At 49.0% G+C, this 26890-nt stretch overlaps 2 protein-coding genes across 2 annotated transcripts; both read right to left on the bottom strand.

Annotated features, from left to right (window-relative positions):
• Positions 1 to 446: 446 nt before the first annotated feature.
• Positions 447 to 5728, bottom strand: LOC309681577 (procathepsin L-like). Its single transcript, XM_082495473.1, has 8 exons — positions 5706 to 5728; positions 3447 to 3572; positions 3173 to 3295; positions 2812 to 2961; positions 2351 to 2575; positions 2097 to 2265; positions 1794 to 1908; positions 447 to 678 (listed from the first exon to the last, which is right to left on the bottom strand). Exons 2-8 carry the CDS (start codon positions 3561 to 3563, stop codon positions 579 to 581), a joined length of 999 nt encoding a protein of 332 aa, XP_082351599.1. The 5' UTR covers positions 3564 to 3572; positions 5706 to 5728; the 3' UTR covers positions 447 to 578.
• Positions 5729 to 6169: 441 nt separating this feature from the next.
• Positions 6170 to 25812, bottom strand: DPP9 (dipeptidyl peptidase 9; the record flags this gene model as incomplete). The annotated part of the gene is made up of 20 exons (XM_082495392.1): positions 6170 to 7952; positions 8455 to 8566; positions 8908 to 9050; positions 9613 to 9765; positions 9921 to 10067; positions 10367 to 10512; positions 11238 to 11373; positions 11591 to 11743; positions 13306 to 13385; positions 13494 to 13659; positions 14466 to 14643; positions 16098 to 16198; positions 16731 to 16792; positions 17297 to 17425; positions 17724 to 17837; positions 18000 to 18168; positions 18392 to 18565; positions 19620 to 19732; positions 22503 to 22756; positions 25757 to 25812. The coding sequence occupies 20 exons, from the start codon at positions 25810 to 25812 to the stop codon at positions 7860 to 7862; spliced, it is 2679 nt and encodes an 892-aa protein (XP_082351518.1). The 3' UTR covers positions 6170 to 7859.
• Positions 25813 to 26890: the final 1078 nt, after the last annotated feature.

The raw sequence follows: 26890 nt of genomic DNA, 5'->3' as shown, positions 1-26890 counted from the left end.
AGGGAGCCCGGGCGGGTTAACCCTTGGGGGGCCGCGGTGGGGACACGGGGACAAGGAGCCACTGGGATATGGGGCAAGGGGACATGGAGGCAGCAGCCTCCCCCCAGCCAGTGCCCCCGGGGCCACGCTCCGCTGCGCGGTTGCCGCCACAGGAGACACGGGGCAACTGTGGGACATTTTAGGGAGCCCACGCTGCCACCGGCCGTGCCTCCCTCGAGGCTGCTGGGCTGCGCGCGGCACTGAATCCCCCAAATTGCTCAAGAAGGGGAGGAAATAAAGAGCAGGGTGGTAAGGGGGAGAGGTTCATTTTCTGCCTCGTCACGCAGGTTTAACCGGGTAAAACCCTGTTTTTAAAAGAGCTGGGCTCGCAGAGGCGGCCACCTCTGCTGGGCCACCGCAAGCCACCCAACCCTGCCCAGCCACCATTTGCAGGCGCAGAGTGATTAGCCATGCCACTTTTAATTGCCGCTCACCACACACAAACAAAAGCCCCTTTCCAGAAGGAACTGGCCGTGGATGGGCAGCCCGGGCAGGAGAGACGCCCGCGGAGGGGTGGGTGGATGGATGGACGTCCTGGCTCACAGCACGGGGAAGCTGGCCTGGTTGGCCACCCCGCAGTGGTTGTCGGCGCCCTTCAGCAGACGGATGTAGCCCCGCTCGCCCCACACCTCCGACCAGCTGCAGGAAGAGATGGAGAATGAGCACATCCGCATTCCCACGCACGTGGAGAGCCGAGCCTGCGTTCGGGGAGGGCGAGAGAGAGGGGGCCGGGAGCTGGAGCACCCCGTGGGACAGGGATCATAGAACCACAGACTGGTTTGGGTGGGAAGGGACCTTAAAGACCACCCTGTTCCAACCCCCCAGCCCAGGTTGCTCCAAGCCCCATCCAACCTGGCCTTGAACACCTCCAGGGATGGGGTAGCCACAGCTTCGCCAGGCACCCTGCACCAGGGGCTCACCACCCGCACAGCCAATAATTTCTTCCTCATATCTCATCTAAATCTCCCCTCTTCCAATGTAAAACTGTTCCCCCTCGTCCTATGGCTCCACCCACCACTGATCAGGAGTCCCTCCCCAGCTCTCCTGGAGCCCCTTTAGGCACTGGAAGGGGCTCTGAGGTCTCCCCAGAACCTTCTCTTCCCCAGGCTGAACCCCCCACCTCTCCCAGCCTGTCCTCCCAGCAGAGGGGCTCCAGCCCTCCCAGCACCTCCGGGGCCTCCTCTGGCCCCGCTCCAACAGCTCCAGGGCCTTCTGCTGTGGGCACCCCCCGAGCTGGAGGCAGCACTGCGGGGGGGTCTCCCCAGAGCAGAGCAGAGCAGAGCGCAGCAGAGGGGCCCAATCCCCCCCTGGCCCTGCTGGCCACGCTGCTGGGGATGCAGCCCGGGGGGCGGGGGGCTTTCTGGGCTGCCGGCGCACATTGCAGGGACATGTGGAGCTTCTCATCAACCAAAGCCCAAAAGTCCTCCTCAGGGCTGCTCTCCCTTCAGTCCCCAAGCTTGGTATTGCCCCAACCCACATGTAGGACCTTGCACTTGGCCTTGTTGAACTTCATGAGGTTGGCACAGGCCCACCTCTCCAGCCTGTCCACGTCCCTCTGGCTGGCATCCTTCCCCTCCAGCGTGTCGACCGTACCACACAGCTTGGTGTCATCGGCAAACTCGCTGTGGGTGCGCTCAGGCATGCTCCATGAGGATGCTCCTGCCACACAGCTCTGACCCCGGCAGGAGTCAGGGACAGGCCATGCACAGGGGTGGGAGGGCTGGCAGCTTTGGGGGAACACCCTCAGCCCCTACCTGTTCTTTAAGATCCAGTAGCTCACGTTGCGCCCACGGTCCTGGCTCGTGCCGTAGCCCACGGCCAGCATCCCGTGGTTCACCCGCTGGCTGCAAAACATGCTGCTGAAGATACCTGGGGAGAGCAGAGCTGGGGTGAGCTGGGCAGCCAGCTCCCATTGCTTCTTCTCCGGGTCAAAGCAAGGTGATGGACCCTATTCCCCTGGGCTGGGTGCTCAACAAGGCTCAACAAGCAGCCCACCCCTGCAGTGAGGCCGCCCTGCCTCAGTTTACCCATCCACACCACGAAGAGTGAGACGGTACCAGACTTGTAGAAGTGGAATTGGAAGCTGCTGGCATCCACTGCCACAGAGACGGGGCCCACGGCCGCCACCGCCTGCTCCAGCGCCACCTCGCTGCCCTGTGCCACCAGCCAGATGGCGGAGCAGTTGGCCGCCCTGTCCCGGGGATCGTACCGGCAGCTGGAGGTGTCCTGAGAGGAGGGAGAGACCGATGGCAGGGCTAGGACCTGCTGGCACTGCTCTGCCGTGTCCCCAAGGCCACCCGGGGTCCCTTACCGTGGCCATGTAGGGGTAGACATGCTCTGAGTTCAAGCCACCGTTGTCGTGCACGTACTGGAAGGCGCGAGTCATGTAGCCACCGTGGCAGCCATTGTTGCCCAGCTTTCGGGAGCAGTCGATGAGGTTCTGCTCGCTTAGCACCGCCAGCTTCCCTGTCCGGTTGAAGACGAGCCCCTCCAAGGCCCCCGTGGCACTGAATGCCCAGCATGACCCGCAGTGTCCCTGGGCGAGATGGGGACAGCAGGAGGGTCACAGCATTGCCCCAAAACCCACCAGATGCTGTCACCCACCAATGCTGCTCTCCAGCTGCAAAACTGCAGCAGCCAAAACTGCAGGAGCTGATTGTCTGGGTTGCCCAGAGGTTTTTGGTGCTTGGGAGGATGCTGCTGCTTGTTTCAGCTGCCCAGACTCTTGGCACCCATCACACAGGCCTGGCTGGACCCCCACCTCGTACCCACCTGGTTCTTCACAGGTGTCACATAGCCCTTTGCCCGCCAGTCCACCTTCTCCGGGGTCTTCAGGGCTGCCAACGCCTGGAAGAGCGGTGCCGGCTCCTCTTGCCGTGCTGGGGTGAAGCCATTCAGGAGCTGGTTAAACTCCTCATCCGTCTGCAGGTGGCCAAGAGAAAATTCGTGTTACGCCACGAGTGCCCGGCCAGCAGCACCGTGGCTCCCCACCGGCCAGTCAACCCCTGGCAAGCAGCCCAGCCTCAGGGGCTACAGCTCCACACCAAGCAGGTTGGGGATCCCCTATCCCCAGATCAAGCATGGGGTGCATCAAGGGGTCCCCGGGGAAGGTGCCAGGCGCGTCAGCAGGTACCAGGTCCCCGTAGTGGTTCATGGCCAGGCGGAAGGCATGCTGCCCCTGCGACTCCTCCAGGTTGTGCTGCTGGATGCGCTGCAGGTTCTTCTCCCACACCTCCCTGCGGGCGGCCTCAGCCTCCTGCCACCGAGCAGAGTGGCAGCAGGATCAGAAATGTCCCCTGGGAGCATGGGGACAAGGGATGGGGTGGGTGCAGGTAGGAGCCTCTGGGTGAGAACCCCCTGGAGCCAGCCCCAGCACGTGCCCAGAGGCCTGGGGGAGCAGGACCTACCACTGGGTACTCCTTGGCATGGAGGATCTTCCACCCTTCCCAGGCCTCCTCCAGGGCAGGATCCAGCGCTGCAGTGCAGCCCAGCAGGACCAGCAGCAACCCCAGCAGCATGGCCATGGCACCCAGCTGGGGGGAACGGCCAGAGCAGGGTCAGGGGTGGCCCTGGGCTGAGTCCCATGGCCACCGATTGAGGCCACCAGCTGGGAGCAGGACAAGTCCTTCCAAGCCCGGGTCAGAGGTGAGGGGGAGAAATGCAAACAGAGCGGCTGAGCCAGAGGGAAGAGAGAGATGTTGGATCCTTCAGCTGGATCAGCTTTTGCGCGGCCGTGCTGCTGTTTTGACAGGAGCTTTAGGAGATCTTAGCTGTCCTTTGGGTGGCATTTAACTCTCCTTTTTAGGAGAGGAACGAGCAGCTTCGCGAGACAGCAGAGCCTGGACGGCTGAAGGAAGCAAATGCAGACAAAAGGGCAGCGAGAGCAGCAGGGACGGTGCTGGCTCTCCCCCCTCCCTGCCCTGCTACGCTCCCTACAGCCTCTCCCCACCCTTTTATTTCCAAAAACCCGGCTGGTTTTCCCTGCCACCGGGCCGTCCCTCTCTTCCCCCTTCCCACAGCAGCATCTCCCTCCACAGCGGCTCTCCCCGCACCACCGACAAGGAGCAGAGCTAGCCGCCCCTGCTCGGGGACGCGGCAGGATCGAGCCCCAAGGAAAAGGACGAGCAGGGAAGGCAGCATCATATCTGGACCCCTCCAGATCAAGGTTTGCCTGTTGGCTGCAGGCGACGCGGCCTCCGGGCTCCAACCCGGAGCAGCTTCGGGACACGAGGCAGAGCAGAAGAGCGCAGCGGAGCAAAAGCCGCAGCCGCAGGGCCAGGATGAAGCTCTTTTCGCTTGAAAGCCAGTGGAAATCTGCACCAGCCTCTGCGCAAGGGGCCGGAGCTGAAACCAGAGATAAGAGTTGGGGTGGTTTTTGTTGATTTGTTTGGTTTTGTTTTTTTTTTTTTTTTTTTGTTGTTGTTGTTTGTTTGTTTTTTCTACAGAGATGGGGAGGCAGAGGAACCACCGCTCCGTGCCGATGACTGAAGCCTCCCATCTGTCCCAGCATGAAGGCGGGATGCCCGTGCAGACGTGCTTCACCAAAATCCCTCCGTGAGGATTTTCCAAGATCAATTTACACCCTTTCTTTTTTGCCAGCATCCACACGCAGCCCTCCCCTCCACCCCCAGCCCCCCGTCACCGCCAGCCCCCCTCCACCGCAGCCATTTGTCTTCCTCACATGGCCACCGCACGCCCCACGCCTCCTTTGATGGACCCTGGTATTTCTGAGTGACTTCAGTTATTCCGGGGGTGCCGCTCTGCAAAGCCACGCAGCGCACGGCAGGGCCTCGGCGGAGGACAGAGATCAAATGCCTGAGACACCCCTCATCACCAAACACAGGGTTTTTTTTTTCCACTGATGTGGCTTTCTAAAAGCGAAAGCCATCGTTGCACCTTTATTCCACACGCTTTGGGAATGGAGATGTCAGGAAGTTTTCCATTCGAGCATCGGTCGGGGCAACCGGTGGCTTTTCTTGAGCTAATTTTGTAGCTCCAGCAGTGTTTTTGTTTTAAAAATAAGTCATCAAGAACATCTGTTCTCCCTCCACATCCTCCGCCTAAAAATAAAGCCCCACATGTTGGGTTTTCATGGGAGAGATGCCTCCCAAGCCACTCCCATGCTTAGTCCCAGTTCTTGAGGAAGAGCCATTTTTGCCCAGTTTCCTCGGCACCCGTTACAGCACCCGCCGCTTCCTCCGGCCGTTCCCGCTCAGGAAATTAACTCAACCTCATGCTACAGCTGCAAATCCTCTATCCCAAAGAGTTACCCCGAACCCAGCTGCACCCTGCGCCGCGCTCCCGTTGCCTTTCCCGCAGGACAGCTGGGTGGGGGGCCTCCCACATCATTTGTATTTCAATCCTCGGCAGAGCCTGTTCCATATGGAAAAGCTCTGGATCGCGGTAGGCGATTTCCCAGTTAATGCCTCTCAGGATTCTCAGTCCTCAAAAGAAGAAAACCAACCCCTTTTTTAGGTGTCGAATAATGCTACAGCTTCAGAAGCAAGCTTGGGGGATCAAAAGAGCTGACAGATTTGTAAACTCTTCTAGACAAGAGTGTTTTAAGAGTGCATTGCAGACATTTTAAGAAACACTTGCTCTTTTGGGACAGGAAAAAGCAGTTTAAGACTGAAAAGAAACAAACAATGCAAAATAAAGCTTCTTACCACGCACTGGCACTCACCCGGCTCTAAAGACGGCAGGGGAAAGGGGAGCAACTTTTCTGTCTGCAGCCTTCTCTCAAGGAAACTTCAGAGATGTGCAACTTCCTCCATTACATCCCCTTCCGCCCCTCCGACCTCAAAAGCTGCACCAGAAGTTACTCAATGGGGCACGGAGTAGAAGCTCAAACACAACTGCAACAGTCTGGACAATAATTTGGGCACAGGGACAAGAAGGGGGCAACGAATATGCTCCCGGCCATATTCAGAAAACAAAATGCTCCGGCTGTAAGATGCTTCGCATTTAAAACAGAAGCCTGCAGCTTGCATCCTCAGGGCATTTAACAGCAGTTTAATTAGTGTCTGACTCCCAAATAGAAAGGAAAAAAAGCAAGGCCAAGTTTTGCAAGCTTTAAGCTCAAGAGGGCGAGCATAGACAAGCCCAGCACCTGCAGAGAGCAGCTCTGTGCGTCCCAGCGTGGGATCAGGGCAGCTGCATCCCCCCAAGTCATCGGAGGGAGTCAGGGCGCTGGGTGAGGTACCCACCTCCAGCGCCGAGCCTGATTCGCAACACGAGATGATGCCCGACTCGCTCAAGGTCATGCAGTGCCTTAACGGCAGAGCCAAGAACACGGTCCAGGATTCCCGACTCTCCACCCCGCATCTTCAATTGCTTGGATCATGCTTCCCCCCCAAGGAACATCAGGGATTTAATATTCTCTCCATCGCTCGGCACAGAAACCGAACAGAGCGCTTTGCTTTTACCACAGACGCGGCTTTGGCTATCGTGAGCCAGCTGCCATTTCCTCCCAAGCCCTCTCCTGCACTCCAAAACCAGGCACAAATGCCAGCCAGCACATCTCTTTCCAATATTTTAATGAGTCGCTACATCTTACACTCATAATTATAAAAGAATAAGAATCCATAAAAATATTTTCTTTTCATAATACGCACTTAAAATACTCCGGGGCAAGTCAACGTGGTTCATTTGGGTGTTTTTTTTTTTTTTTCTTTTTTTTTTTTCTTTTTTGCCCCTGGCAGAACCCTTGGCTTGAGGGGGTATGTGCTCCCCTGAGGTGCGATTGCTCAATCCCCCTCCCCAAAACTGCAGTTCCTGTTGACCAGGTAAATAAAAACCAGAAGAGAGCATTTGCTGAGTAGACGGGCAAGGGGAACAGTCACTGACCCGCAGAGAACTGAAGCACAGCCAATTTCAGTGCACATCTGAAAGCTCAGGGTGTCAGGGAAGGGGAAGGTGGGATGAGGAGGCAGCACAGAGAACGGAGGGAAGAAGGATTTGCATAAGTATCATCCATCTTGTGTTGCAAAAACCCAAATGCTGCTGTGATCCCTGGAGAGAGGATCTCTGGTTGTAGTCAGCTGCTTCAGCTGCCACGTTACCTGTTGGCACAACTCTGCTTGCGAGCGGCCATTAGAGGAAGGTATCGGAGGATGCTGTTACCAACTCCAGCCACTTCCTCCATCTGCTCTGCAAAATTAAACTGAAAAATAGAAAAGACTAGTGTTGCATGCTTCTGTAGAGCTCTCTTCACATCCCAGGGCTCCACGTTGTCGCAGCAGGGCCAGGGCACAGCAGCAGCAGCAGCAGCGGCGGCGGCAAATCAGCTCCCCTGGGGTTTAACAATAGGTAGTTCTCTCTTCCCTCCCGCTCCTGGCTTAAGGCAGCTTGCTGATTCGGCTCTTCCATTTCCAACACAGGCACTGAGTTCTTGCAGGTAAGAGTGTGGGAACTGCAGAGGTGCAGTGGAAGGGGAAAAGTTTGGGAGAGAGAGATGGACACAAACCTCAGCCTCGGGAGACAGACCACTGTCCATTGAATCCCAGGAGAGAGGGAGTAGCAGCAAAAAAAAAAAAAAAAAAAAAAAAGCATTAACAGCCAGGCTGGAGGAGAGGAACAGGACGAGCAGCCGAGCAGGGACAGACCTCCAGCTTGGAAAGTGAAAGAAGGTGGCACTGTCCAAAGGGAAGGTGCCTTCCTCCACCCTCCCCCTCGCTCGGGGGGGGGGGACACCCAGCCCGGATTTGGGCACTCAGCCATTTGTGCTCTGGGTTCGATGGCTGTCGAGGGAGGCGGTAGTGGCAGGGCACGGGAGGGGGGAAGGTGAGCTGTCAGTGTCCAGTTTGCAGAGGCTTGTGCTCTCAGAGGTATTCTTGTAGAAAGTGCAGCAGCGTGATTTCATAGTGCTCTCCTGACTCAGGGCACCGAATACTGTGTCTCTCGTTGGGGTAGATCTGTGCAGGAGCAGAGAAACAGGGCAGTTAGCCAGGAGCAGCTCACTCGGCACAGACAACCCTCCCTCACATCAGCCCTTCTCCCTCAACCCAGTCTCCATCAGGACAAAGAGGTGGCCGGGAAGGTCCAGAGCACCAGCCCCTCATCCCCTCACCGCTCTGGCATGTGCTGCCGGTCTGCTGGGCGAGTCAGCCACCTCTGCTGCCACCAGCCAAGGGAGACAGCAACAGTTCAGCAGAGAAGGAAAGTTCCAGGCCTGAGGGCAGGAGGCCTGTTTGCAAATGCTTTTAGATACAGGCCACATCTGCCAGCAATGAAACAGCCACAGTGCCACCTCCCGGCCACCTCCTGAAGCCAAACTAGGCTTCTACTGTCATCTAGATTGCAACAAGATATGGGAGCATCTGCCTCCACCTTCTCCCGCCCCCAGAACACACCACAGAAAACTTTGTCTCTTTCCAGATTTAAGCAACCTTCCCACTTCACTCTTGTCCCTCCTACCTGCAGCTGGTAAGGTTTTCCAGCCCGGATTAGCTGTGATACCAGGAAGTTGGTGTGAAAAAAGTGCACATTTTCATCCAAAAAGCCATGGAGGATCAGCAAACGATTTGGCCTGGAAGTGGGATGAGAGATAGGATGAGAAACCACACAAAAACCTGCAGTGGGTGTGAGCATAGAGCTGCCAGTCGGCAAGCCAAAAACTGAGCAGTGGACAAGCAGCCAGGGTAGCATAAAGCCATGGCCGTGGTCCTCAACCCCTCGGTGGCAAAGGGGGCTGGGGGGTATGATGCCCCAGCTTGCTGCAGGAGGCAGCAACCAGCCACGAGAGTTAAAATTAAATGGGATCAGAATCCTCCATCCATTCTTTTGGGATTCATCAGAGGTGCAACTAGTGGCACCGCGCAGGACCCGGGAGCGGGTTTTTAGCAGATCCCTCAACCCCACGGTACTCACTCATTGGGAAGCTTTTCTACGTGTAATGCCACAGAGCCAGCCTCATAACCTTGCTGGTTGTTTTCGGGGATATCCATGTACCGCTCAGTATACCCGGTGTCATATGCCATCCAAACTGTGACAGGAGCACCTGCTATAGCAATCTGTCAAACAAATAGGTGGCAGGAGACAGCCTCAATTATCACGTGCTAAACAGTTCAAGTGTTCCCAGTCTTCCTGAAGAGGCAGGAAAAAACAGGCTCTGAACTGTTCCGTCACTCAGACCAGGATTTTCCTACAGCAAACCCACATAAAGCCCAGATTCCTCCTCCTGCTATTCCTCTTATAGTCACAATGGAGCAAATTCCTGCACTAAAGGCTTCCCCTTTTCAAGGAGGACTTGTGGAATGATCCAGAAACTAGGCTGGGGATTTGCAAAGGGGATTGGGAATCGCGTGTCAATTATCTCATTGGATGCTAGGCTAAGTCCTCCATTGGCAGTGACTGGGAAATGACCCCATCCCAGAGACCCCATCCTCATCAAGCCTCAGCCAGGTATGATCTGTAAGCACAACGCAGGACTGTAGCCAGGAGCTACAGGCAGGACTGAGGGACATTTTCACCTGTCCATCTGAAACATCAAGCAAAAAAGCCAACTCCAGATAGCCAAGCATTATAGAAGCTGAGACAAGTGTCCCAAGATGACAGCCCCACGTCCAGACTTACCTTGAAGACATTGGGTTTACAGATAAGACCCATGAGGGAGAGAAAACCCCCATACGACCAGCCATGTATGGCTACCCGACTCAAGTCGATGAACCCGTATTTTTCTGCTACATAATGTAAACCTTCCACCTGGTCCTCTATCTCCACCTGACCCTAAAAGGCAACAACAAAGCTCAAGTTAGTGGCTTTCTAAATCTAGAAACTTGAGACAGAAAAGACCAGAGCAACACTCACACAGGAAACATGCAGCCAGGCAGCCTTAGAAAGAGCAAATGAGCAGAGATTCATCAACAAAAGTAGTACATTACCATTTGGTTTTTCAGGGCCCCTTCAAATTTGAGTCCTCGCTGGCACGAACCCCTTCCATCAATTACTACCACAGCATAGCCTAGGGATGCCAGCGTGTTTAGCCGTAAGTACTTGATTCCTTTGAAGGAATTATTCACTAGCTGCACCTGCAGGAGGAGGGAAGAAAAGTTTCAGAGCCAAGCAGCTGCCTTCCAGTACCTTCCTCTGTCTGTCCCACTGTGTGGGATCCTGAGCTGGAGAGCCGCCACTGACTGAGCTATCAGAGCCATGCAAATCAGACTAAATGCTGGAAAAATCATCTGAGGTTTGAAGCAGAGGTCAGAACAGAGGTCCAGTGCTCGCTGCTAACCAAAGTGTAAGTCTTGACGCATGACCAAGCTACACAGAGCTCTGCCCTGGGCAGAAATCCCATGCCTGACACCACCAGTTAAATCTGGATCGTTACCTGAGGGCCTCCGTACACAAAGAGCACTGTGGGATGCTTCTTCCCAGGCTGGACATCATGAGGTTTGTAGACCATTCCATAGAGCTCAACATCTGACTGAGTGCGGAAGTGAAAGATCTCAGGTGGGATGTAATCTGGGGGACAACCTGCAGAAAGAAGTTCAGACATCAGCAATGCAGCAACTGGCAGCAGGCTCTGCCTCCTACCCTGCCTGAACAAGCTCATTCTGTTCAAACTTGCGCCCAGTCAGGGCTCCTTCAAAACCAAACCATACCAAGCCTTAGCAATGCCTTCAGAGAAGCCTCTTGCTGGAAAACGAACAGCCCCTATCTGCCTGCACAGGGCAATATGCCATATAAAGAGTGAAGGGATCACACACGAACGCATCATCAGCTGCCTATCCTCCAACAAGGCATGCGACACCACAACAAGAAGAAGTGGAAGATTAAGAACAGGGATGGGTAAAATGGAAAAAACATTTGCAGGAGAGGCTCGGGTGCTGTTGTGAGCTCTATCTAAATCTTTAAAGCCTACAGCTTTAGAATGAAGTAGCCACTGCATCCCAGATACTTGCCCCCTCCCTCTTCAGACATATCATGAATAAAGAAACACCTAAAACCACGGCCATCTAAGCTCTGCACCCTGGAGCACTGCTTTCGCTCAAAGCATGAAATAGTAACAACTTAAAAGCCCATATACCGTTTCCTGGATGAGCTACCCACTAAAGATATCTCCCCCCTAAGATAACACAATTCATTTTCCCTCAGAGTGAAGTTACTTGGGCCACTTCCCTCTCCATCACCTTTGGCTACGGCTAGTAGGAAGAGCATCACAGACGTAACCTAACATTGACACATTCTACAGGACTTACTGGCTGCCTCCATCATGCTAGCCCAAAACTTGGGTTGCTTGTGGAGAGGGTCATCATCGGAGCCGCTGAGCTTGTAGACGTGCACACAAGGCGGAGTGCTCACGCTGCTGTAGTGGCTGATGAACATGTCAAAGTTCTACAGATTGGGAGAGAGAGGAGTTAGGGGAACAAGGTCTTTCATTTCCCATGTCTAATCTCCTCCACACAGTTCTCAGACAAAAACTCTCACATCTCAAGCAAACAAGACAAAGAAGCCCCCAGGACTCATTACTGGTCATGATTCATTACCATTCCTAGTTAGGATCCCTGTCAGTCAGGAAATGAGGGCATCTTGTATCTAAGAAACAACAAACCTGGCTCATTGAACAGCTGTGGGAGAAGCCCGGAGTGGTGAGTCGCACAATTTCTCCAGGAGACTCATAGCTGACTACGTAGAGGTGGTGCTCCAGTGGGGTGTCCTTGGTGCCTTGGAAATACACCAGCTTCGTAGCCTCGTTGACCCAGATCTATGTGGAGAAGAGAGGGCTCAGCGACAGCATGACAACTACCGCTCCTTTGCCAGTTCAAACAGTCTGGCCCCAGGCAGAGTCAGCTTAACACACAAATAGACCATGACAGACTGCTCGCGGCATTAGGGACCGTACACAACGCCTGTTGATATAACGGGCTAGAGAACACATACGCAGCACTTATGGAGAACTGTATGTAGTCTAATGAAGTAACAAAAAGCGGTCACTCGGCTTTTTTAAGAGACTCCAAGCACTTGCTTACTAATGAGCATAAAAAGTTGAGCTCTGTTCCCCATAGCTGAAACTAGGAAGATTCTGTGCTTAAATATGGCGTTTTCCCATAGAATGGCTGGATTATAAGGGTATACACGTATTTTTTCCAGCAATTGTGATAATGAATTCCCATCTGTGGAAGGATCAGTCTAATAGCTGCAACAGTACGAAACTTCAAGCCACATTAAAATATGTTTTTAATGTCCAGATAAAGCTGTTTCTAAAAACCACCTGGCCAGCCAGGAATAGAGACTACAGCTTTTAAATGCTGCATTGATCCAGCAACACTAACTGAACTGTTTTCCAGCTTACAGTTTCCAAATGCTGAAGCCCAAATGCTATTTCTGGCTAACCCACAGTTTGAAGACCTCTGTGGACAGCAAAGAGAAAACAAAGAGAAAAAAATACCCAACTCAATTGTCCAGGAAAACTGGGCAGAGCCCTGTGGAGCAACAAATGCATCAAAATAATTGCTGCTAACACAATTTTAGCCATAACACATGCAGGGAAGAGCTGTGGCCAAAATCAACAGCATGTACAGTGAGAATCCACATGGGGAGGGACAGCAGGTTAATTGCAGATTGAGGAAAAGCAGCAGAAACCAAATGCACGAAGCTGCAGGCCTTTTTAAAAGCGAGAAGTGAAAATCCAGATTAATTGGAAATGAACAGACAAGGTCTTTATTTTGGCAGAAATCACCCGGGAGCATTAAAGATCAGACTCAGAGTTAATTCCTGAAGAAAAAATGGAACTTGGTTTCTACAGGATTAATACAAATTAATTTCTGACTATTCTGCAACCAATAACAGCTACAGTTTCTCCATATTCTAAAATTGCTTTATAGTCCCTCATTGCCACCTTCGTAAAGGCTCTACTGAGGGATCAGCTGGAGACCAAGAGTTCATTCCAAGCACTAGGACATATTTCCAATTCCCCTGTACTCATTGGGGTTAAAATGCTTTGGCAAAGGTAGCAGTCCCAAACTTCTCCACAAAATAGTTCTTTGTTGCTCTTGAACCTCAGACTTGTGTCCTTTTTTATAGCCCGACTCACTCATGGGATTTACCTAAGGAGCAATCTGAAGTCTGATTAAAAAGGCAATCAGTTCAACGTGCACTGGACTACAGCACTTCTGGGAAAAGCAGAGGCAGCAATAAAAAGAGAAACAAAATGAAGCTTAAATAGTTCTAGCTGGTCCCAGGCGTAACAGAGGGCATAGGCCAGGACTGCGGGCAGACAATGCAGAGCTGTAACACTGCAAGAGAAAATAAACAAATAACCACTACCTTCGATCCATGCCTCGCCAACACCTCCCATTCCCCACTAGTCAGGGCAACCTCCTCTTTAATGGGACATTTGAAATCATCTAGAAGAAAGAACATGAGAGTAAGTCACCGTCTTCCCCAAAAGACAACACAAGTAAATCGGAGAGGGAGCTCCCAAAGCTGAAATGCTCACAAAGCACAGCTCTTACCCTCACTGTGGACATATGGCTGCGCCCAGTCATAGCTGCCTTGCTTTAGGACCGCTGTGACTCTGTACAGGTGACAGAAACCTGTTTTGCATTCATTGGCTCGGATAAAGCAGAGTTCTTCCTCCTCTCCCTCCGGTTGGATGAAAGGATAAAAGATATCATGAACCTGTCACACAAGGCAAAAGACCCATGAGTGATTTGTATCGAGACAGCAGAGACGTAGCCAAGGGAGTCAGTGCTAAACTGATGGGCTTTCAAAGGAAAGGGAGGGGGAAGAAATATCTTGGATAAGCAGCTAGTGGGAAAAAGCCATTCCACACTTTCCTATTACCACAAAGAAACTTTGGGCCCACGTAGAAGACCACGTGTGCTTGGTGTTCCACGGCTACCACTGAAACCAGCACCAGTCTTGCCTCTGAGCCAGACGTTTCAGCTATGTGAGTCCCACAAGGTGGTTGTTGTTCCAGCACCTTAGGAATGCCATAGCATGAACTCCAGGCCCCTTTGTCACTTCAATGCCAACATGCTTAATCTCAAAGGCTGAAATTTACTCCCTGTCCTCTATGTCCATTCGCTACCTAAATAAGTACAACAAATTCCAGGGATTATGGTTGCTTATGCCTCAAGAAGCCATCTAATCTTGTTATAAAATACCCCCTAGAAATGGCAGTGTTACATCCAAAAGTGTCAGTGTCTGAAGTGCCTGTGTTCACCAAGAATGTCAGCAAGAATTAAATGAGCAGCTCCAATTGCAAGGAGATGGCAGGATCCTCGTCTCTTCCAGTGCTGACTGCCTGAACGTCCTCATGGCTTTATCAAACCCCCTGAATTAATACCAAATCTGGCACTACTGAATAGCAAAGCAGCCTGCTGGAGCACGGACTGAACTGGACTCACAGCCAACACAAAAATGGTCAACTATGGGGGAAGAAGGGGCAGCCTGCGTTCTCTTCCCAGCCCCGAGCCTCTTACATTTATCCACACATCAGTGGTTTCTTCATAGATCACAAATGGCTGGACATTTTCTGGCACAGTTTTGGCAAATTCAGCACGCTGCTCCTCATTTTCTGGGACTGGAATAAAGAGCGCTGGAGGCAAAAGGATTAGCTGCAGCCGCTGCTGAGGTCTGTCTAGGAACATAGCCCAGGCACTGGGGAAAGAAGTTGGAGGTGAATGTCAGTACCACAAAATAGATGTCCCTTTCTAACACTCAGAACATGCAACCCTTTTCCCCCCCGCTGGCAGAAAGTATTTAGGCATCTGAATGCAAAGCTTTTCTCATCATTGCTGCCTTCTAATCTCCTGGAAGCTTTGCCAACAAACACGTATTGCCAGACATCTCTGGTATTTCACAGGGGCATCGTTCAGACAAGATGTCTGACAGATTTGCCAGAGTGTCTATTCCAAAGGAGCACCGTTAACAGGACCCTGTCTCCACAGTGTAACTCTTCCTTGGACAGCCCCTCCATCAGGAAGCGCTATTTGTTTTCTCGCAAGCTCCTAACGAGCTAAAGCGATCACTCTTAAAATGATCCACTTGTAGCTTCCTCATTGCACGCTGCACTAGCGGGGAAAGGCACAGACCTAAGACAACTGCCAAGTGAAGGAGTCGCTTCAGTCTCAGCCTTGTTCCTCTCCGAGGAGAGTCATTTGAAGTGGTGCTGCACTGCAGGCCTCTCAACATGACAGATGGCAAACCACCGCTGCATAGTGCGGCTACCCCAAGGCCTGGAAGTGCATCAAGGGAAGTTTCATCGTTAAGACAGACTTTCAAAAGATCCAGTTCTCCCTAGCATCCCTGTGACCGTGGATTTCAGGAACTGATGTATTCAGCACATTTAGATAAGCTCTAGTGCAGAACATAAGAATCACCTATGGGATTACCTTCTGTAAAGAAGTATAAATTTAGTTTCCAGAGCAGAAAATTAATGATGAGTTACAGAATGTGATCTTCAAAGACAGCTAAGTCATCTTAACTTGATCTGGACAGAAACTAGTTAACAGTCAAGTGAAATCTGAGAGTAAAAAATTAAGAGCTTTAAAATTTCAAACCAATCAGGTTGGTGTGAATTCTGTAACTCTTCAGGCAAGGCTGGCCAGCACAAGACTACGTATCGCATTTGGAGCGATAGCGAGCTACGGGAGCACAGTAGTCACAGAGCACTCTTGCCTCTTGCACACCCTGCACGAAGGGCTGAGCGCCACAGAAACCACCCACTTTCCCATGATACATTTGGCATTGATCAAACTGGACCAATGACCAATGATAAATCTGCTTATAGTACACTCATTTTCAGCAGGAAGCATATTGTACTTGTGTTAAACATCTTCAACTCAAAAGAATTCCCTAGCACCGCCCGCTCAATAGATCAGTGTCATTTAAACTTTGTGGTTGTGACTTAAACCCCACAGCTTGTCACTCTGGTCTACATTTGATTAATCCCTACTTTTAGGACGTTATAACACTGAAGAAGCCAAATACTCATGTGCCATTTCTGGTTTTAAAACCAGGTCATGACTACAACACAAAGCTTGTCAAGGGCCTGCAATACTTCAGCCAGGGAAGCCCTCAGGAGCGTTAGTTTGGAAGAAAAACTTAGGTACTATTTGCCATCCCGGGTCCATCCAGCACGGGCAATGTATTCCACAGTCGGAAACAACGCAGCAAATGGTTGCACCAGCTCCTTGTCCTGAGCACACACGATCTGCAGCAAAAGGAAAGTCCAATATCAAATCAGACTGCCACCAGACCTCCTCCCATGGAAGCTCAGTGGAATGGGAGAATAAGGAAGTTTAACTATTGGCATCAGCAAGGGCCAGGCCAGGAGGAGCAAGCCTTTCGACAAATGGCAGGAAGAGAAGGGAAAAAACAAGCTTCAAAGCAAAATGACTTTGGCATTCAGCCACAGAAAAGGATACAGCCAGGAACTGAAGCCTGGGATTAGATCGGGCTTCAACCCTCCTGCCCTACTCTTGACAATGTGGCATACCAGGCTAACCCTACTTCTCGCTGCCCTCCCCTCTCCCAGCTGCCTCTCCACCAGAACAACACTCTTCAGCATTTTAAGGTTTTTCTGCTTCTTGGATAAACACATTCTAGAACCAGGTGTTATCAGAGGATGAAAACAAAGGCTAACACTATCTAGGATTTCTCAGTGACCTTGTCTTAATTCTAGGGAGATTCAGAAGCAGTCAACCCTCCTGTGCAATATCCCCTTCTGAGTTGTTATCACTTACCTTGCCCTTACTGTCCGTTTTAAATTCTGCCAGTTTTAATGTAATCTTGGGGTTTTTGCTGCCTGCAGAAGAATGAGAGAATACCAAGATGACCAACCACCCCACAGTTATACACAACACAGCTTCTAGATAAGAACTGACTCCGGTCCTACTAAAATGGCGCTGCGTGAACGTACAAGTATCAAATTATGTATGCCAGCAGACATCACTGTAACCACAAGAGTAATTTTGGGTATGGGAAAAGTTTGTTTTTTGCCTTGCCTAGTTGGCTCTGCATGTTCTCAGGAGGGAGAAGAAAGATGGTATTCAAAATGTATTCCACGATATGCCACCAGATATATTACATTTTCCCCACAATCCTTTCATTTAAGCTGAACTTTAAATCCCATTCCTTTCTTGCAGCAGATTTTGGGCTCAGAGACTCAATTAGGCCTCAACATTTACAACCAGCTTCTACATCCCAGTAAGTACCCAGATTAATCATGCAAAGTTTATAGCACAAATTCCACTTCTGCTGCCAGCAGGAGTCAAGAGTTGCATTAGCAGCCCCGCGGTATTTCACTTACCTGTCCTGGGGTACCGATAGGAGTCTGTTTTTCTCTCCTCCAAGGCAGGTGAAGGAACATGAATTATCTCCACCTCTGACTCATCCACTTCCTCATACAAGATCCGCAGTGTTTTTAAATCCTCTGAACCTAGGAACAGATAGTAAGCATGTTTGCTGCAGTGTTTTCCAGCTGTTTCTGACTTGCCTGGAGCACTGCGGCAGTACTCTGGTGCAGAGCGTACATCTCCTGTATAGCCACAGCTCCTACTGACCACCTGCAAATACTCCTCAGAGCACAATTCTAACCTCTCAGCGTTTTGTTGCTTCAGGTGGCCTCCCCAGAAACAGACCAAACCCAGGCCAAAGGAAAACCCTGCTCAGAGTATCATTCATAGCAGGAGCCAGCAGCAGTAACAGCATCAGTATTTGATAAGCAGAACACTGACCTTCTGTGGAAGCTGTTGGACACCACCAATAGCCTGTGAACCGATCAAACTCCTCCTGAATGACAAAAGTGGCTACACCAGCAGACTTGGGGTCATCAAGAACATTGGATAAGCCTGGAGAGGAACAAAGAAGAGACTGCATTTACATCTCCTTGGAAAAAGCCAATCCAAAAGAAGAACGTACTTGTAAGAAATAAGCCATGGAGACCTGAGCCCTTCCAGCCCAAATCTGCCAGAAGGAATTCTCTCTTGAATCTGGCAAGAAGCACCAGTTACCTTTATGGCAGTATGTCATCCTCTTCTCCTCTCCTGTCTCAATATTTGCTACCCACAGGTCATTGTTATTAATGAATGAAAAGAAGGCAGGGTCGGCAGGGCAGATCTTTGGATCCATTCGTGGACCTGTGCACTGAGTCTTGATCTCCAGAGGCTTCATTGGAGACACCTACAGCAACAGACAGAGAGTTCTGTACCAAATCAGCTTCCAGCTTCATATATAAAAGCCTAAACCACAGACACACTACAGTCCATGAAATGGTGGCAAACATAGCCCTGACAGGACACAACAGAAATAACTGTCACCAAACAGATGCAGGTGCACAGCCATCTCCAACCTAAACCATTAAGTCCATTTTAAGTGATATTCATAAAATCACTAGCAGACTTACCATGAAACCATTCTTGCCCCCATCTCGACAATGAAAGAGGCTGTTGCTGGCCTGGAAGAGGAAGAGGCCACTCTCGCTGTGGAAATCATAAGATGTTATACCAAAGACACCAAGTCGCTTGCGTTCCCTCAAGAGTTCCTCTTCTCTGGAATACATCCCATGATGAGGGGTTGCCTAGTATTGAAGGAAAGGAAAATCTGAAAGAATCTGCCAGGAAAGAAATTTTCACAGAACAGGAATGCTCCGAGACTGGCACCAGCTAGTCTGCGAATGCCCAAAATACAATACATCAGCCAAAACCCATCAGCAGTCTTACCATAACTTCTGTACTCTAGGCTACAGGTGTGGCTGAGGAGGACTAAACCAACCTCATGCCCCAAAGTTCCCTCTACATGAAAGGGAAGAATTGCAAATCTATCATTTCTGCAGTTGGCACTTCAGCGTGAACTGAGGACAGCTGTACTTGCTCTGCTTATGCAAATCAGATGTAACCAATTAACTTAATGACGTTATCTACAGCCTTCACAAACAGTTTCCATGTCAGACACTGCAAACAAATGCTCTTCCGGGCATCTTGAATTACCCTGAAGGGGACTAGCATTCCAAATGGGGTCAAGACAGCTAAATTCTTTTCCACCAGGAACCTTCTTAGTAGGGAAGACAGACAAACAACCCCCACTCTCTTCTTCAGCAATGCTGACAGTAACAAAAGACATAAAATACTGAAATCAGGGAGGGTAAATTCACCTCCTTTCTGGATCACTCGCAATAGAGTGTAGTGCAGAAGCAGCAGTTTAAATTCAACTTTCCTGACTCCCTTAAAAGCAGGACAGATGACAGACAGGCATTCCAGCGAGCGCATCAACAAGCATGGCAAGAGCCCAGACAAGATACCCAGGAGAAAGGTGCGCTGTCTTGATAGCTTATAATCTGAGGCAGACTGCATGCTCCTTTACAGAGCCCTCTTCACTGGGCCAGCCCTTTGCTTGCCACGTCAACTGCTGATTTGCGCTCACTGCCAGCTTCATTGCATGTGAAAGCACCTATCTTGTATTATGAAGCAAAGCAATTCCCGATACAACATTCCTACCAGTACTATTCTCCGTGTCTTGTACGCTGTCACACTTATCTCTACTGTTTAGCAGAGTGGTACCCACCGTACCAGTCCCATAGCATCAGCCAGTTTTCCCAAGCACCGTCAAACCATACTCTTGACACTTCAGCTTACCTGAAAGTGATCCAGCATCTGTTTCCATGACAAGAGTAGCAAGGCCTCCTTCCGTACCTTTTTGGGAATCTCTGAGTAAAGAAGGGAATTCTCTCGGCTACCATATGGCATCCCTATTATGAGGACAAAAGCACCATTCTAAAGATTAGTTAGCCAGGAGAAAGACGACCAAGAGCAAATTGAAAAAAAAGTCTGATAACAGATGGGTTGGGGCTGTCCAGAGGTTTTTACCAGCTGTCATTCCCAAGCAGCTCTCAGTTCAATCACAGAAAAATATCTAAATTATTTAAATTTAGATATTAATTTATTTAGAAATTTCCCTAAGCAAGATTTAACATTAACCAACCTCTTCAGAATTAGTTACGTCCAACTTTCCTCTCTGTGGACTGTTCAACCCACACCCTAGATCCACTCTAAAAAAGCCACTCCCTGAATGGGTGACTCAACACTACTCCCCGCATTGCTCAGCCAGAAATTTGCTACAGGGACCTCATTCAGGCCAACACACCAGCCTGCAAGAAGGGAAGAAAAAGCTTGGAAGCTCTAGAGAGCCCATTCAAACGTGAAACAGTATACTACATAGTCAAAAGACCTTGTCATTTTACATAAGCCTTTGACTACGGCTGTCAAATAAGCTACTGGCCTTCATCCAATTTCCAAAACAACCACAAAAAATAAAATATCCTGACACTGGATTTTTGGCACTTTCAACAAAACCAAAGACTGTGAACTTGCCCTCTAGATTTGCTGTAGAGACTCCCTAGATCAGAATTTCACACAGGGAAATGTGCCCTGGTTGGCTACTTTGACCACGTTCTGGGCAGAACAGGAAGATTTCTGGGCCAGTTAACCCAGCAGTACAGTTACTTAAAATTAAAACTGAAATATTAATAAGTGCTCAGGATGCAAAGCAATATGTGAGCATATAATCCTCAGAGATACAGAAACACCAAAGTGCTGAGCATGTGGTGTTTAATATAAGCAGCATCTGCCATGATACAACATAAAATTCTATGGGGACAGCCCAGGAATGATTTAAGATGTCCAAACAGAAAAAATGCAGATAGGAACAAATTACTATATATACACACATTTGATACTCATGCGACTGAGACCTGGAATTCCTTTCTCCTTATTATATTAGTACTTTCTGCAATGACCTCAGGCTGACTACAATCAATTAGCATTTACAAGAAAAATATTGCTTTCCTCCCCAAAAGACATTATACTTTGCTCACAAATGAAGAAAAGTATTCAACGTCTACAGCAAAGTTCTTCAGAATTCTTCATCCTACTCCTCAGCATACAGTCGCTAACAGTATTCACATAAAAACTTGACAATGTTATTTCATGTTGGGACAGTAATAGCACGCTGATGTTAAACACTTATGAACTGCTGAACTGGGTTCCGAATATTTAAAAGCACGTGGTATTCAACCCAAAAGATGCTCATTATGGAGAAAGAAAGAATCGGCATTTAGCCTTTATTAGGAATGCCTGAGAAGAGGTATTCCAGTATTACCTGGCGGATACTGATCGTACATGATGGACCAATCTGTTCTATGCCCTGTACATTTCCTTATGGAAGAAAACACTGAAAAGACACTCGTGTGTCTCCATTCCTGGTTCTGGCTCCTGTAACAGTCACACCCATGTAGAACACCAACCAGCCGGTAGCTGGTCTGGTTGTCATTTCATACAACAGAAAAACATTAAAAAATTTTTAAATTAGCCACTTACATCCTTAGTTCTTTAGTCATCTAGATCAAAAACTGCATCAAAGTCAACTTGGCGTTGAAATACATTCGGCTTTAAATCAAGTCTTACTATTCAGACTCAACAAGAAAAATATGCTAACTCTGGATACTGCCCTTTACAGTAGCACTTGTGTCATAAGAATGGATGAGGAACTATAACAAATCAAGTCACCGGCACACAGGAGCTGCTTAATGACAAAACAAATCAGTCCCTCAAATCCAGCATCCTACGTCCTACAGTGACCTACACTCAGCAGCTCCAAAAAGAGAAAAAAAAAAAAAAAAAGCAGGGTCACTTCAGGAAAGCAGTTGCTGTATGGAGTTGCACATCAGGCAATTTCTTTACTGGCCCACTAACGATCAGCTCATGCCCCTAAGCATAACAAACTCTTTATAGTCTATAAAACTTCCCATGTTACCAACCACAAAATTATCCAGTTACTAAAATCCAACCACTCTGTCACTAATTACATTGTGGCTCCAACTATAATGAGGGACCTGTACAGCACAGCATTCTGCTGTCTCTCGATCCTACTTTAAGGAAGAGGATATTTCCCTGCGAATGCCATTAATAGTTCATTCCCACCTAACCTTTTTTTTTTTCCCCTACTCTTGAAAGCATTCTACCTACATGGTACTTAATAAAGCAGGGAGACACCACCACCCCGCCATTAATAGCTAAAACTTGCAACATATAGTTAGTAATTACTGACAGCGAATTCCTTGGAAAGTCAGTCTGGTTGATCAATCACAGAAATCCCATTTCTCCAAAGCTACAGAGGCACAAGACAGTGCTGAGTTTGAAGAACATCCCTTCTCTTGCCCCATCACCTGGACTGACCTGGGTTGCCAAAGGACAAACATCTCTGCCACCAGGCAGGTCTGGCTAGCCAACACTTCCCCTTGTCGCTGAAAGCCTGTGGTTAAAGCACTTGTCTGGGACTGGAGAGGTCTCTGCTCTGTTCCAGGCTTTGCTATAGATTGAGCATGCAAACCTCGAGCAGCGTTACTTAATCTTAGTTCCCCCATCTCATAAACGGAGATACCTCAATCCTTTTCCTTGCCTGTTTAGATTGGAAGCTCTCCCATAACATATCCACACCCGGCGTCTGGCATGCTGGCTTACCCAGGTAATAAAGACGATGAGAGTGCGGGCTGGACTCTTCTGTTTTCCGGACAAACTGGAAATCATGGGGAGCTTTGTTCACTATCATGCCCGAATACTTCCTGCTGCTGTGAATAATGTCACGCAGCCCATCCCAAGAATGCTTTTGCACCTGGAATTGGGAAGGCACATCCTCCATCTCGACCACTTCAGAGCTGTCTGATAGCGCGTCCACTGCAGTCATCCTCTCTTCCCCTTCAGAACTGGACAAAAAACTGAGGGTGGAGTTGAGGGAGAGAATTAAGCCTTAAAATCAAGCAGGCATATGTTGTTGCTTAGAGAGCTCTAAGCATGCAACAAGCTTAAGAGAACAGGCACTCCTTAAACTACAGATCCTAGGATTCTCTGCACTCAAAGATCACATTTTAAACATGCATCGACATATTGAAAGGAAAAGTCCATCTCCCATCCCATATCGAGTCCTGTAAACAAATATATTAATCTCAGAACACCCACTCTCCCAGGACTAGTTCTAGAAATAAGCTGTTAAAGGAAGTACAAGCAGCAGATTCTGGTGCAGAAAACAATCAGCTTGACTCAAAGGAAAACCACCCCAGGAATTTGGATGGATAAGTCATCAAAGCTATGACCTATCGTAAAGGCACACAAACTTCTGCCCTGGAAGACCACAAAAGTGAATTAAGTCCCCTTCCTGCCCTACAGGAAAGCCGGCTCATCACTTAGAGAGAGGGGTTTAAGCTCAAGCTCAGCACCTCACTTACCTGAAGAGCTATTGCAGCCAGGAGTGAAGTAGGAGGATGGCAAAACAGGAAGAAAACAGTGCAATTGTCTTTGCTAACAGAAAGAAGACAGCAGTAACAGACCCTGGTTGTATCCTGCAAAATGTGGCATGCATTCCTTGTACGTTTCCAAGCTAGCAGTTATTGAATGAGAGTCTACAAAAAACGCCTCCACATGCAACTACAGCAAATGTTAATTTGAGGAGAGGTGGACTAAGAGACTTGCCCAAGGTCAGTGATGTAATCTATTGCAAAGCAGGAATGAGCCCGGGACTAGGGAAACCAGTTTCTGTCACCCCATTCAAGAAGCTGGATTTCCCTCCATGAGGACATTTTAGTTGTTTCGGGGGTATCCGGAAGAAGGTTACAAAGAATTTCAGAACTTCAGTGTACTGAAAAATCAGGCCGGAGAAGTTTGCTCCATAGAGACAGAATCGCTACTTTGGACACAGAATCAAGAGGCAAACCAGTGATTAAGGATTACACCAAAAAAGCCCTTGTCCTCAGCAGCCCCAAGATTTACATTTTCAAATGAGATGTTTCTTGAATGACACCTGTCATTTGGGATGGTGACCTGCATTCTGAGAGGAGAGCAGCTTCAGGGATGAAGGATGAAGCAAGAATTACACATAAACCAAATCTTGAAGACTTCAGCCTCAGTAAGGTGCACAATGAGTTCTTTCCCAGCAGAGAGAATCAGCGGAAGGGTGAAGGATAGTTATTTATATCACCACAAGAAAACACTTGCCTCTGCCCATTTTCTACCATGAATATTTTTCAGGAGAACCCTAAGCATTCTTTGAGGATTCCCCACCAGCTTGCACCTTCTAACAAACTCTAAGAGGAAGTTCTCACCTAGTTTGACATCTTATGCAATTATGGGAGGACATGAGCAAACCTAAACCGAAGTACCTCTGGACTTTCTTAAACTACAGGCACACAGTACAAGGGCTGTAAATATAACCACATCTTCAAACTGTGAAGTCCCTAAATTGTACAAAACGTGTGAATAATAACACAAGCACAAGCTCCTGAAATAAATCTGTAGGTACTCCTGATACCTACTGCCCAGCAGTAAATCCACAGCTTGAAAATGAATAAAGAAGAGTATTATTTTCCAATCAAAGCCAGGCAGGAAGCCCAAGCGAAACCACAAAAGAGAACGTGACGGGATGTTCTAAGACTGCAAGTGAGTCTATGACCTCTACTGCCTATATCCAGGGTCTCCATTACAACAACTAAAGTCCTATCTGAAGGCAGAACTGTTGCCTATCAGAAACACATGACAGAAAGACCACAAAAACTCATAAACCAGGTACAATTCTCTCAACCCAATCCCACTGCAGGTCAATTCAGTCAATCAAAATAATCTGGCTTTGGGTCCAGATGTTTGACCCTACGGTTACTCTCACTCAGCTGGTGAAACCCTCTTTCTCAGCCAGCTTGGCTCCTCACAAAGGAAAGCTGCACCTTTAAGGGCTCAAAACAGCCCACAAATGTGATACTGGTAACCATCCCAAACTGAACTGGAGGCTGGAGCCCCTTCCAAACTATATTGCCATGATTTTATGATTCACTAGGGAAGCGAAAGGCAAAACTTTTAGCTCAGTAATGCTCTCGTCTCGGTGATTTTGACACTTGAACAGAGTGGAATAGTGGGATAAGCAAGGTAGCCCTCACACAAAGTTATGCGGAAGTGTTGGGAAATATCACTATCACAGCTGGAGTGTGGTGGACTCTCACAAAACTTAGGTCCTGACACAATACAGAGTAAAAAGAAAATCTAATTGCCTCATCCACCAGTACAGCCATCTCTTGGACAAAAGGTAGCAAGTATTTGGCAACACCATATATGCAAGTAAACAAGTATAAGGAGTAACTTATCTAACTGAAATTGCAGGTTGGATTTTGGGATTAAATTATTCCAAGGTGAGCTGGATCAAGACATCAATTTTAACCACCTTATTCTTAGATGGTCTTGAAACTTTAGCATCAATATAGAGCATCTGAGATTTACACCTTCCTGGAAAAACACTGTCCTTTACAGTCCTCATGCTGAGGCATTGATTTAGATGATTCAGTATTGTTGCAGAAGCACTGCTAACCCCACTCCCAAAACCCTCTAGCTGTCCCTTGCAGGTCTTTTTCCTGCTTTTTCTGCCCTGCCTGGCCAGGTTAGGTGGATCACCACCAAGCCCTCCCTCAGGGAGGATGCGTTAGTCTGAAGACAACAAGCAAGCACAGGTGGGACATCAGCACAGGAAAAAAAATTGTAAAGCTTGGAATTGGAAGTCAGTGAAACAAGTTATCTTCCTGAGTCACTTCCTGACCCACAGATCCCAACACAGAGTTCCCCGGGCAGAATTATATACTTGGGATTCTTCAGAAACCTCATTTACTCCAAGAGGTGATTATCGTTCTGTCCTACACAACCTAAAAGTCAATAAAGGCCCTGGGAGTAACTGGGACACATACCTTCTCCAACTTCCTGCAGTCTCGTTTTCCAGACGAACCCTCTTTATCTTCTGCATTAACTACTCAGCGAGCTGGGCAGGACAGGAAACTAGGAAGGAAGAGGAAAAAAGCAAGTTTCATATCACTGCATATCTCCCATCATAGGAATAAGGCTGTATAAAAGCATCCCCCATAGGACACATTTTCAACTGAGTGCAGAGGCACAAACAAAATCCTTGGTTTGCACTTTACAGTCCAAATCTGTTCTGCCACCACACACTAGATATTAACAGGCCAGATAAATCTGAGAGAGATATCTTCACCTGGACAATGGGACTGAGCGAACTCTGAGGCTTCTCCCTTTCTTTCCTACAAAATGCTTCTTAAAAACTGAGAATTCTCAGTACTGACCCTTTCTTTCATTCCCCTCCCAAAATATCCTGAAATTCTCCGAAGTATCGGGTACTAAGAACTGAGAAAACAGAGGTCTGGTCCATACACTTAGAGGCAAGAGTCAAACAAAGGACACCATAAAGAGCCAGACAGAGGGTCAGTGGCCCCACTACCAACAGCGTCACAGTCCCACCTGGGACATAAAAACCACATTTGTCTTCCCAGCCAGACTGCTGCTTCCCTCTGCCTCAGCCTGATGCCATGGAGGAACCCCAGCTCACCACACAAGCCCATTTTCCATGGGCGTACGAAGGCCCTACCTTCACTATCATCCTCCCTACCGAAGTACACTAAAGTACAAAGATCTTTGTCTTCTCTTCAAGAGAGGTCTGAATCACAGACACACCCGTGACCTGCCACTGTCTTTTGCCAAGGCCCCTGCTCTGCCCAAACAGCCATTTCTCCACCAAAACCACACTCACAGAGGATCAGGAGAGACAAAGCATCACAAAGAAGCGCCAGCAATGAAGTTCCTAAACTGCAGAGGAGAGCAGAGACGGATGAAGTAGCAGCATCCAGTAATTTAAGGGCAATTTTCAATGCAAGGACGAAGGGCAACAGCAGTGATGCTCAGGAATGCTGAGTAACCTGGTCTGATCTCACAGCTGACCCTGCTTTGAGCGGGGGGTTGGACTAGAGACTTCCTGAGGTCCCTTTCCAATCTCAGTTATTCTGTGATTTTAATGATTCAAAGGAACATGT

Source organism: Vanellus vanellus (genome assembly GCF_965231255.1).
Source record: "Vanellus vanellus genome assembly, chromosome: 25".
Lineage (NCBI taxonomy): Eukaryota > Metazoa > Chordata > Aves > Charadriiformes > Charadriidae > Vanellus > Vanellus vanellus.
The sequence above is the reverse complement of the archived record's forward strand: the minus strand, read 5'-3'. Positions and strand labels throughout refer to the sequence as shown.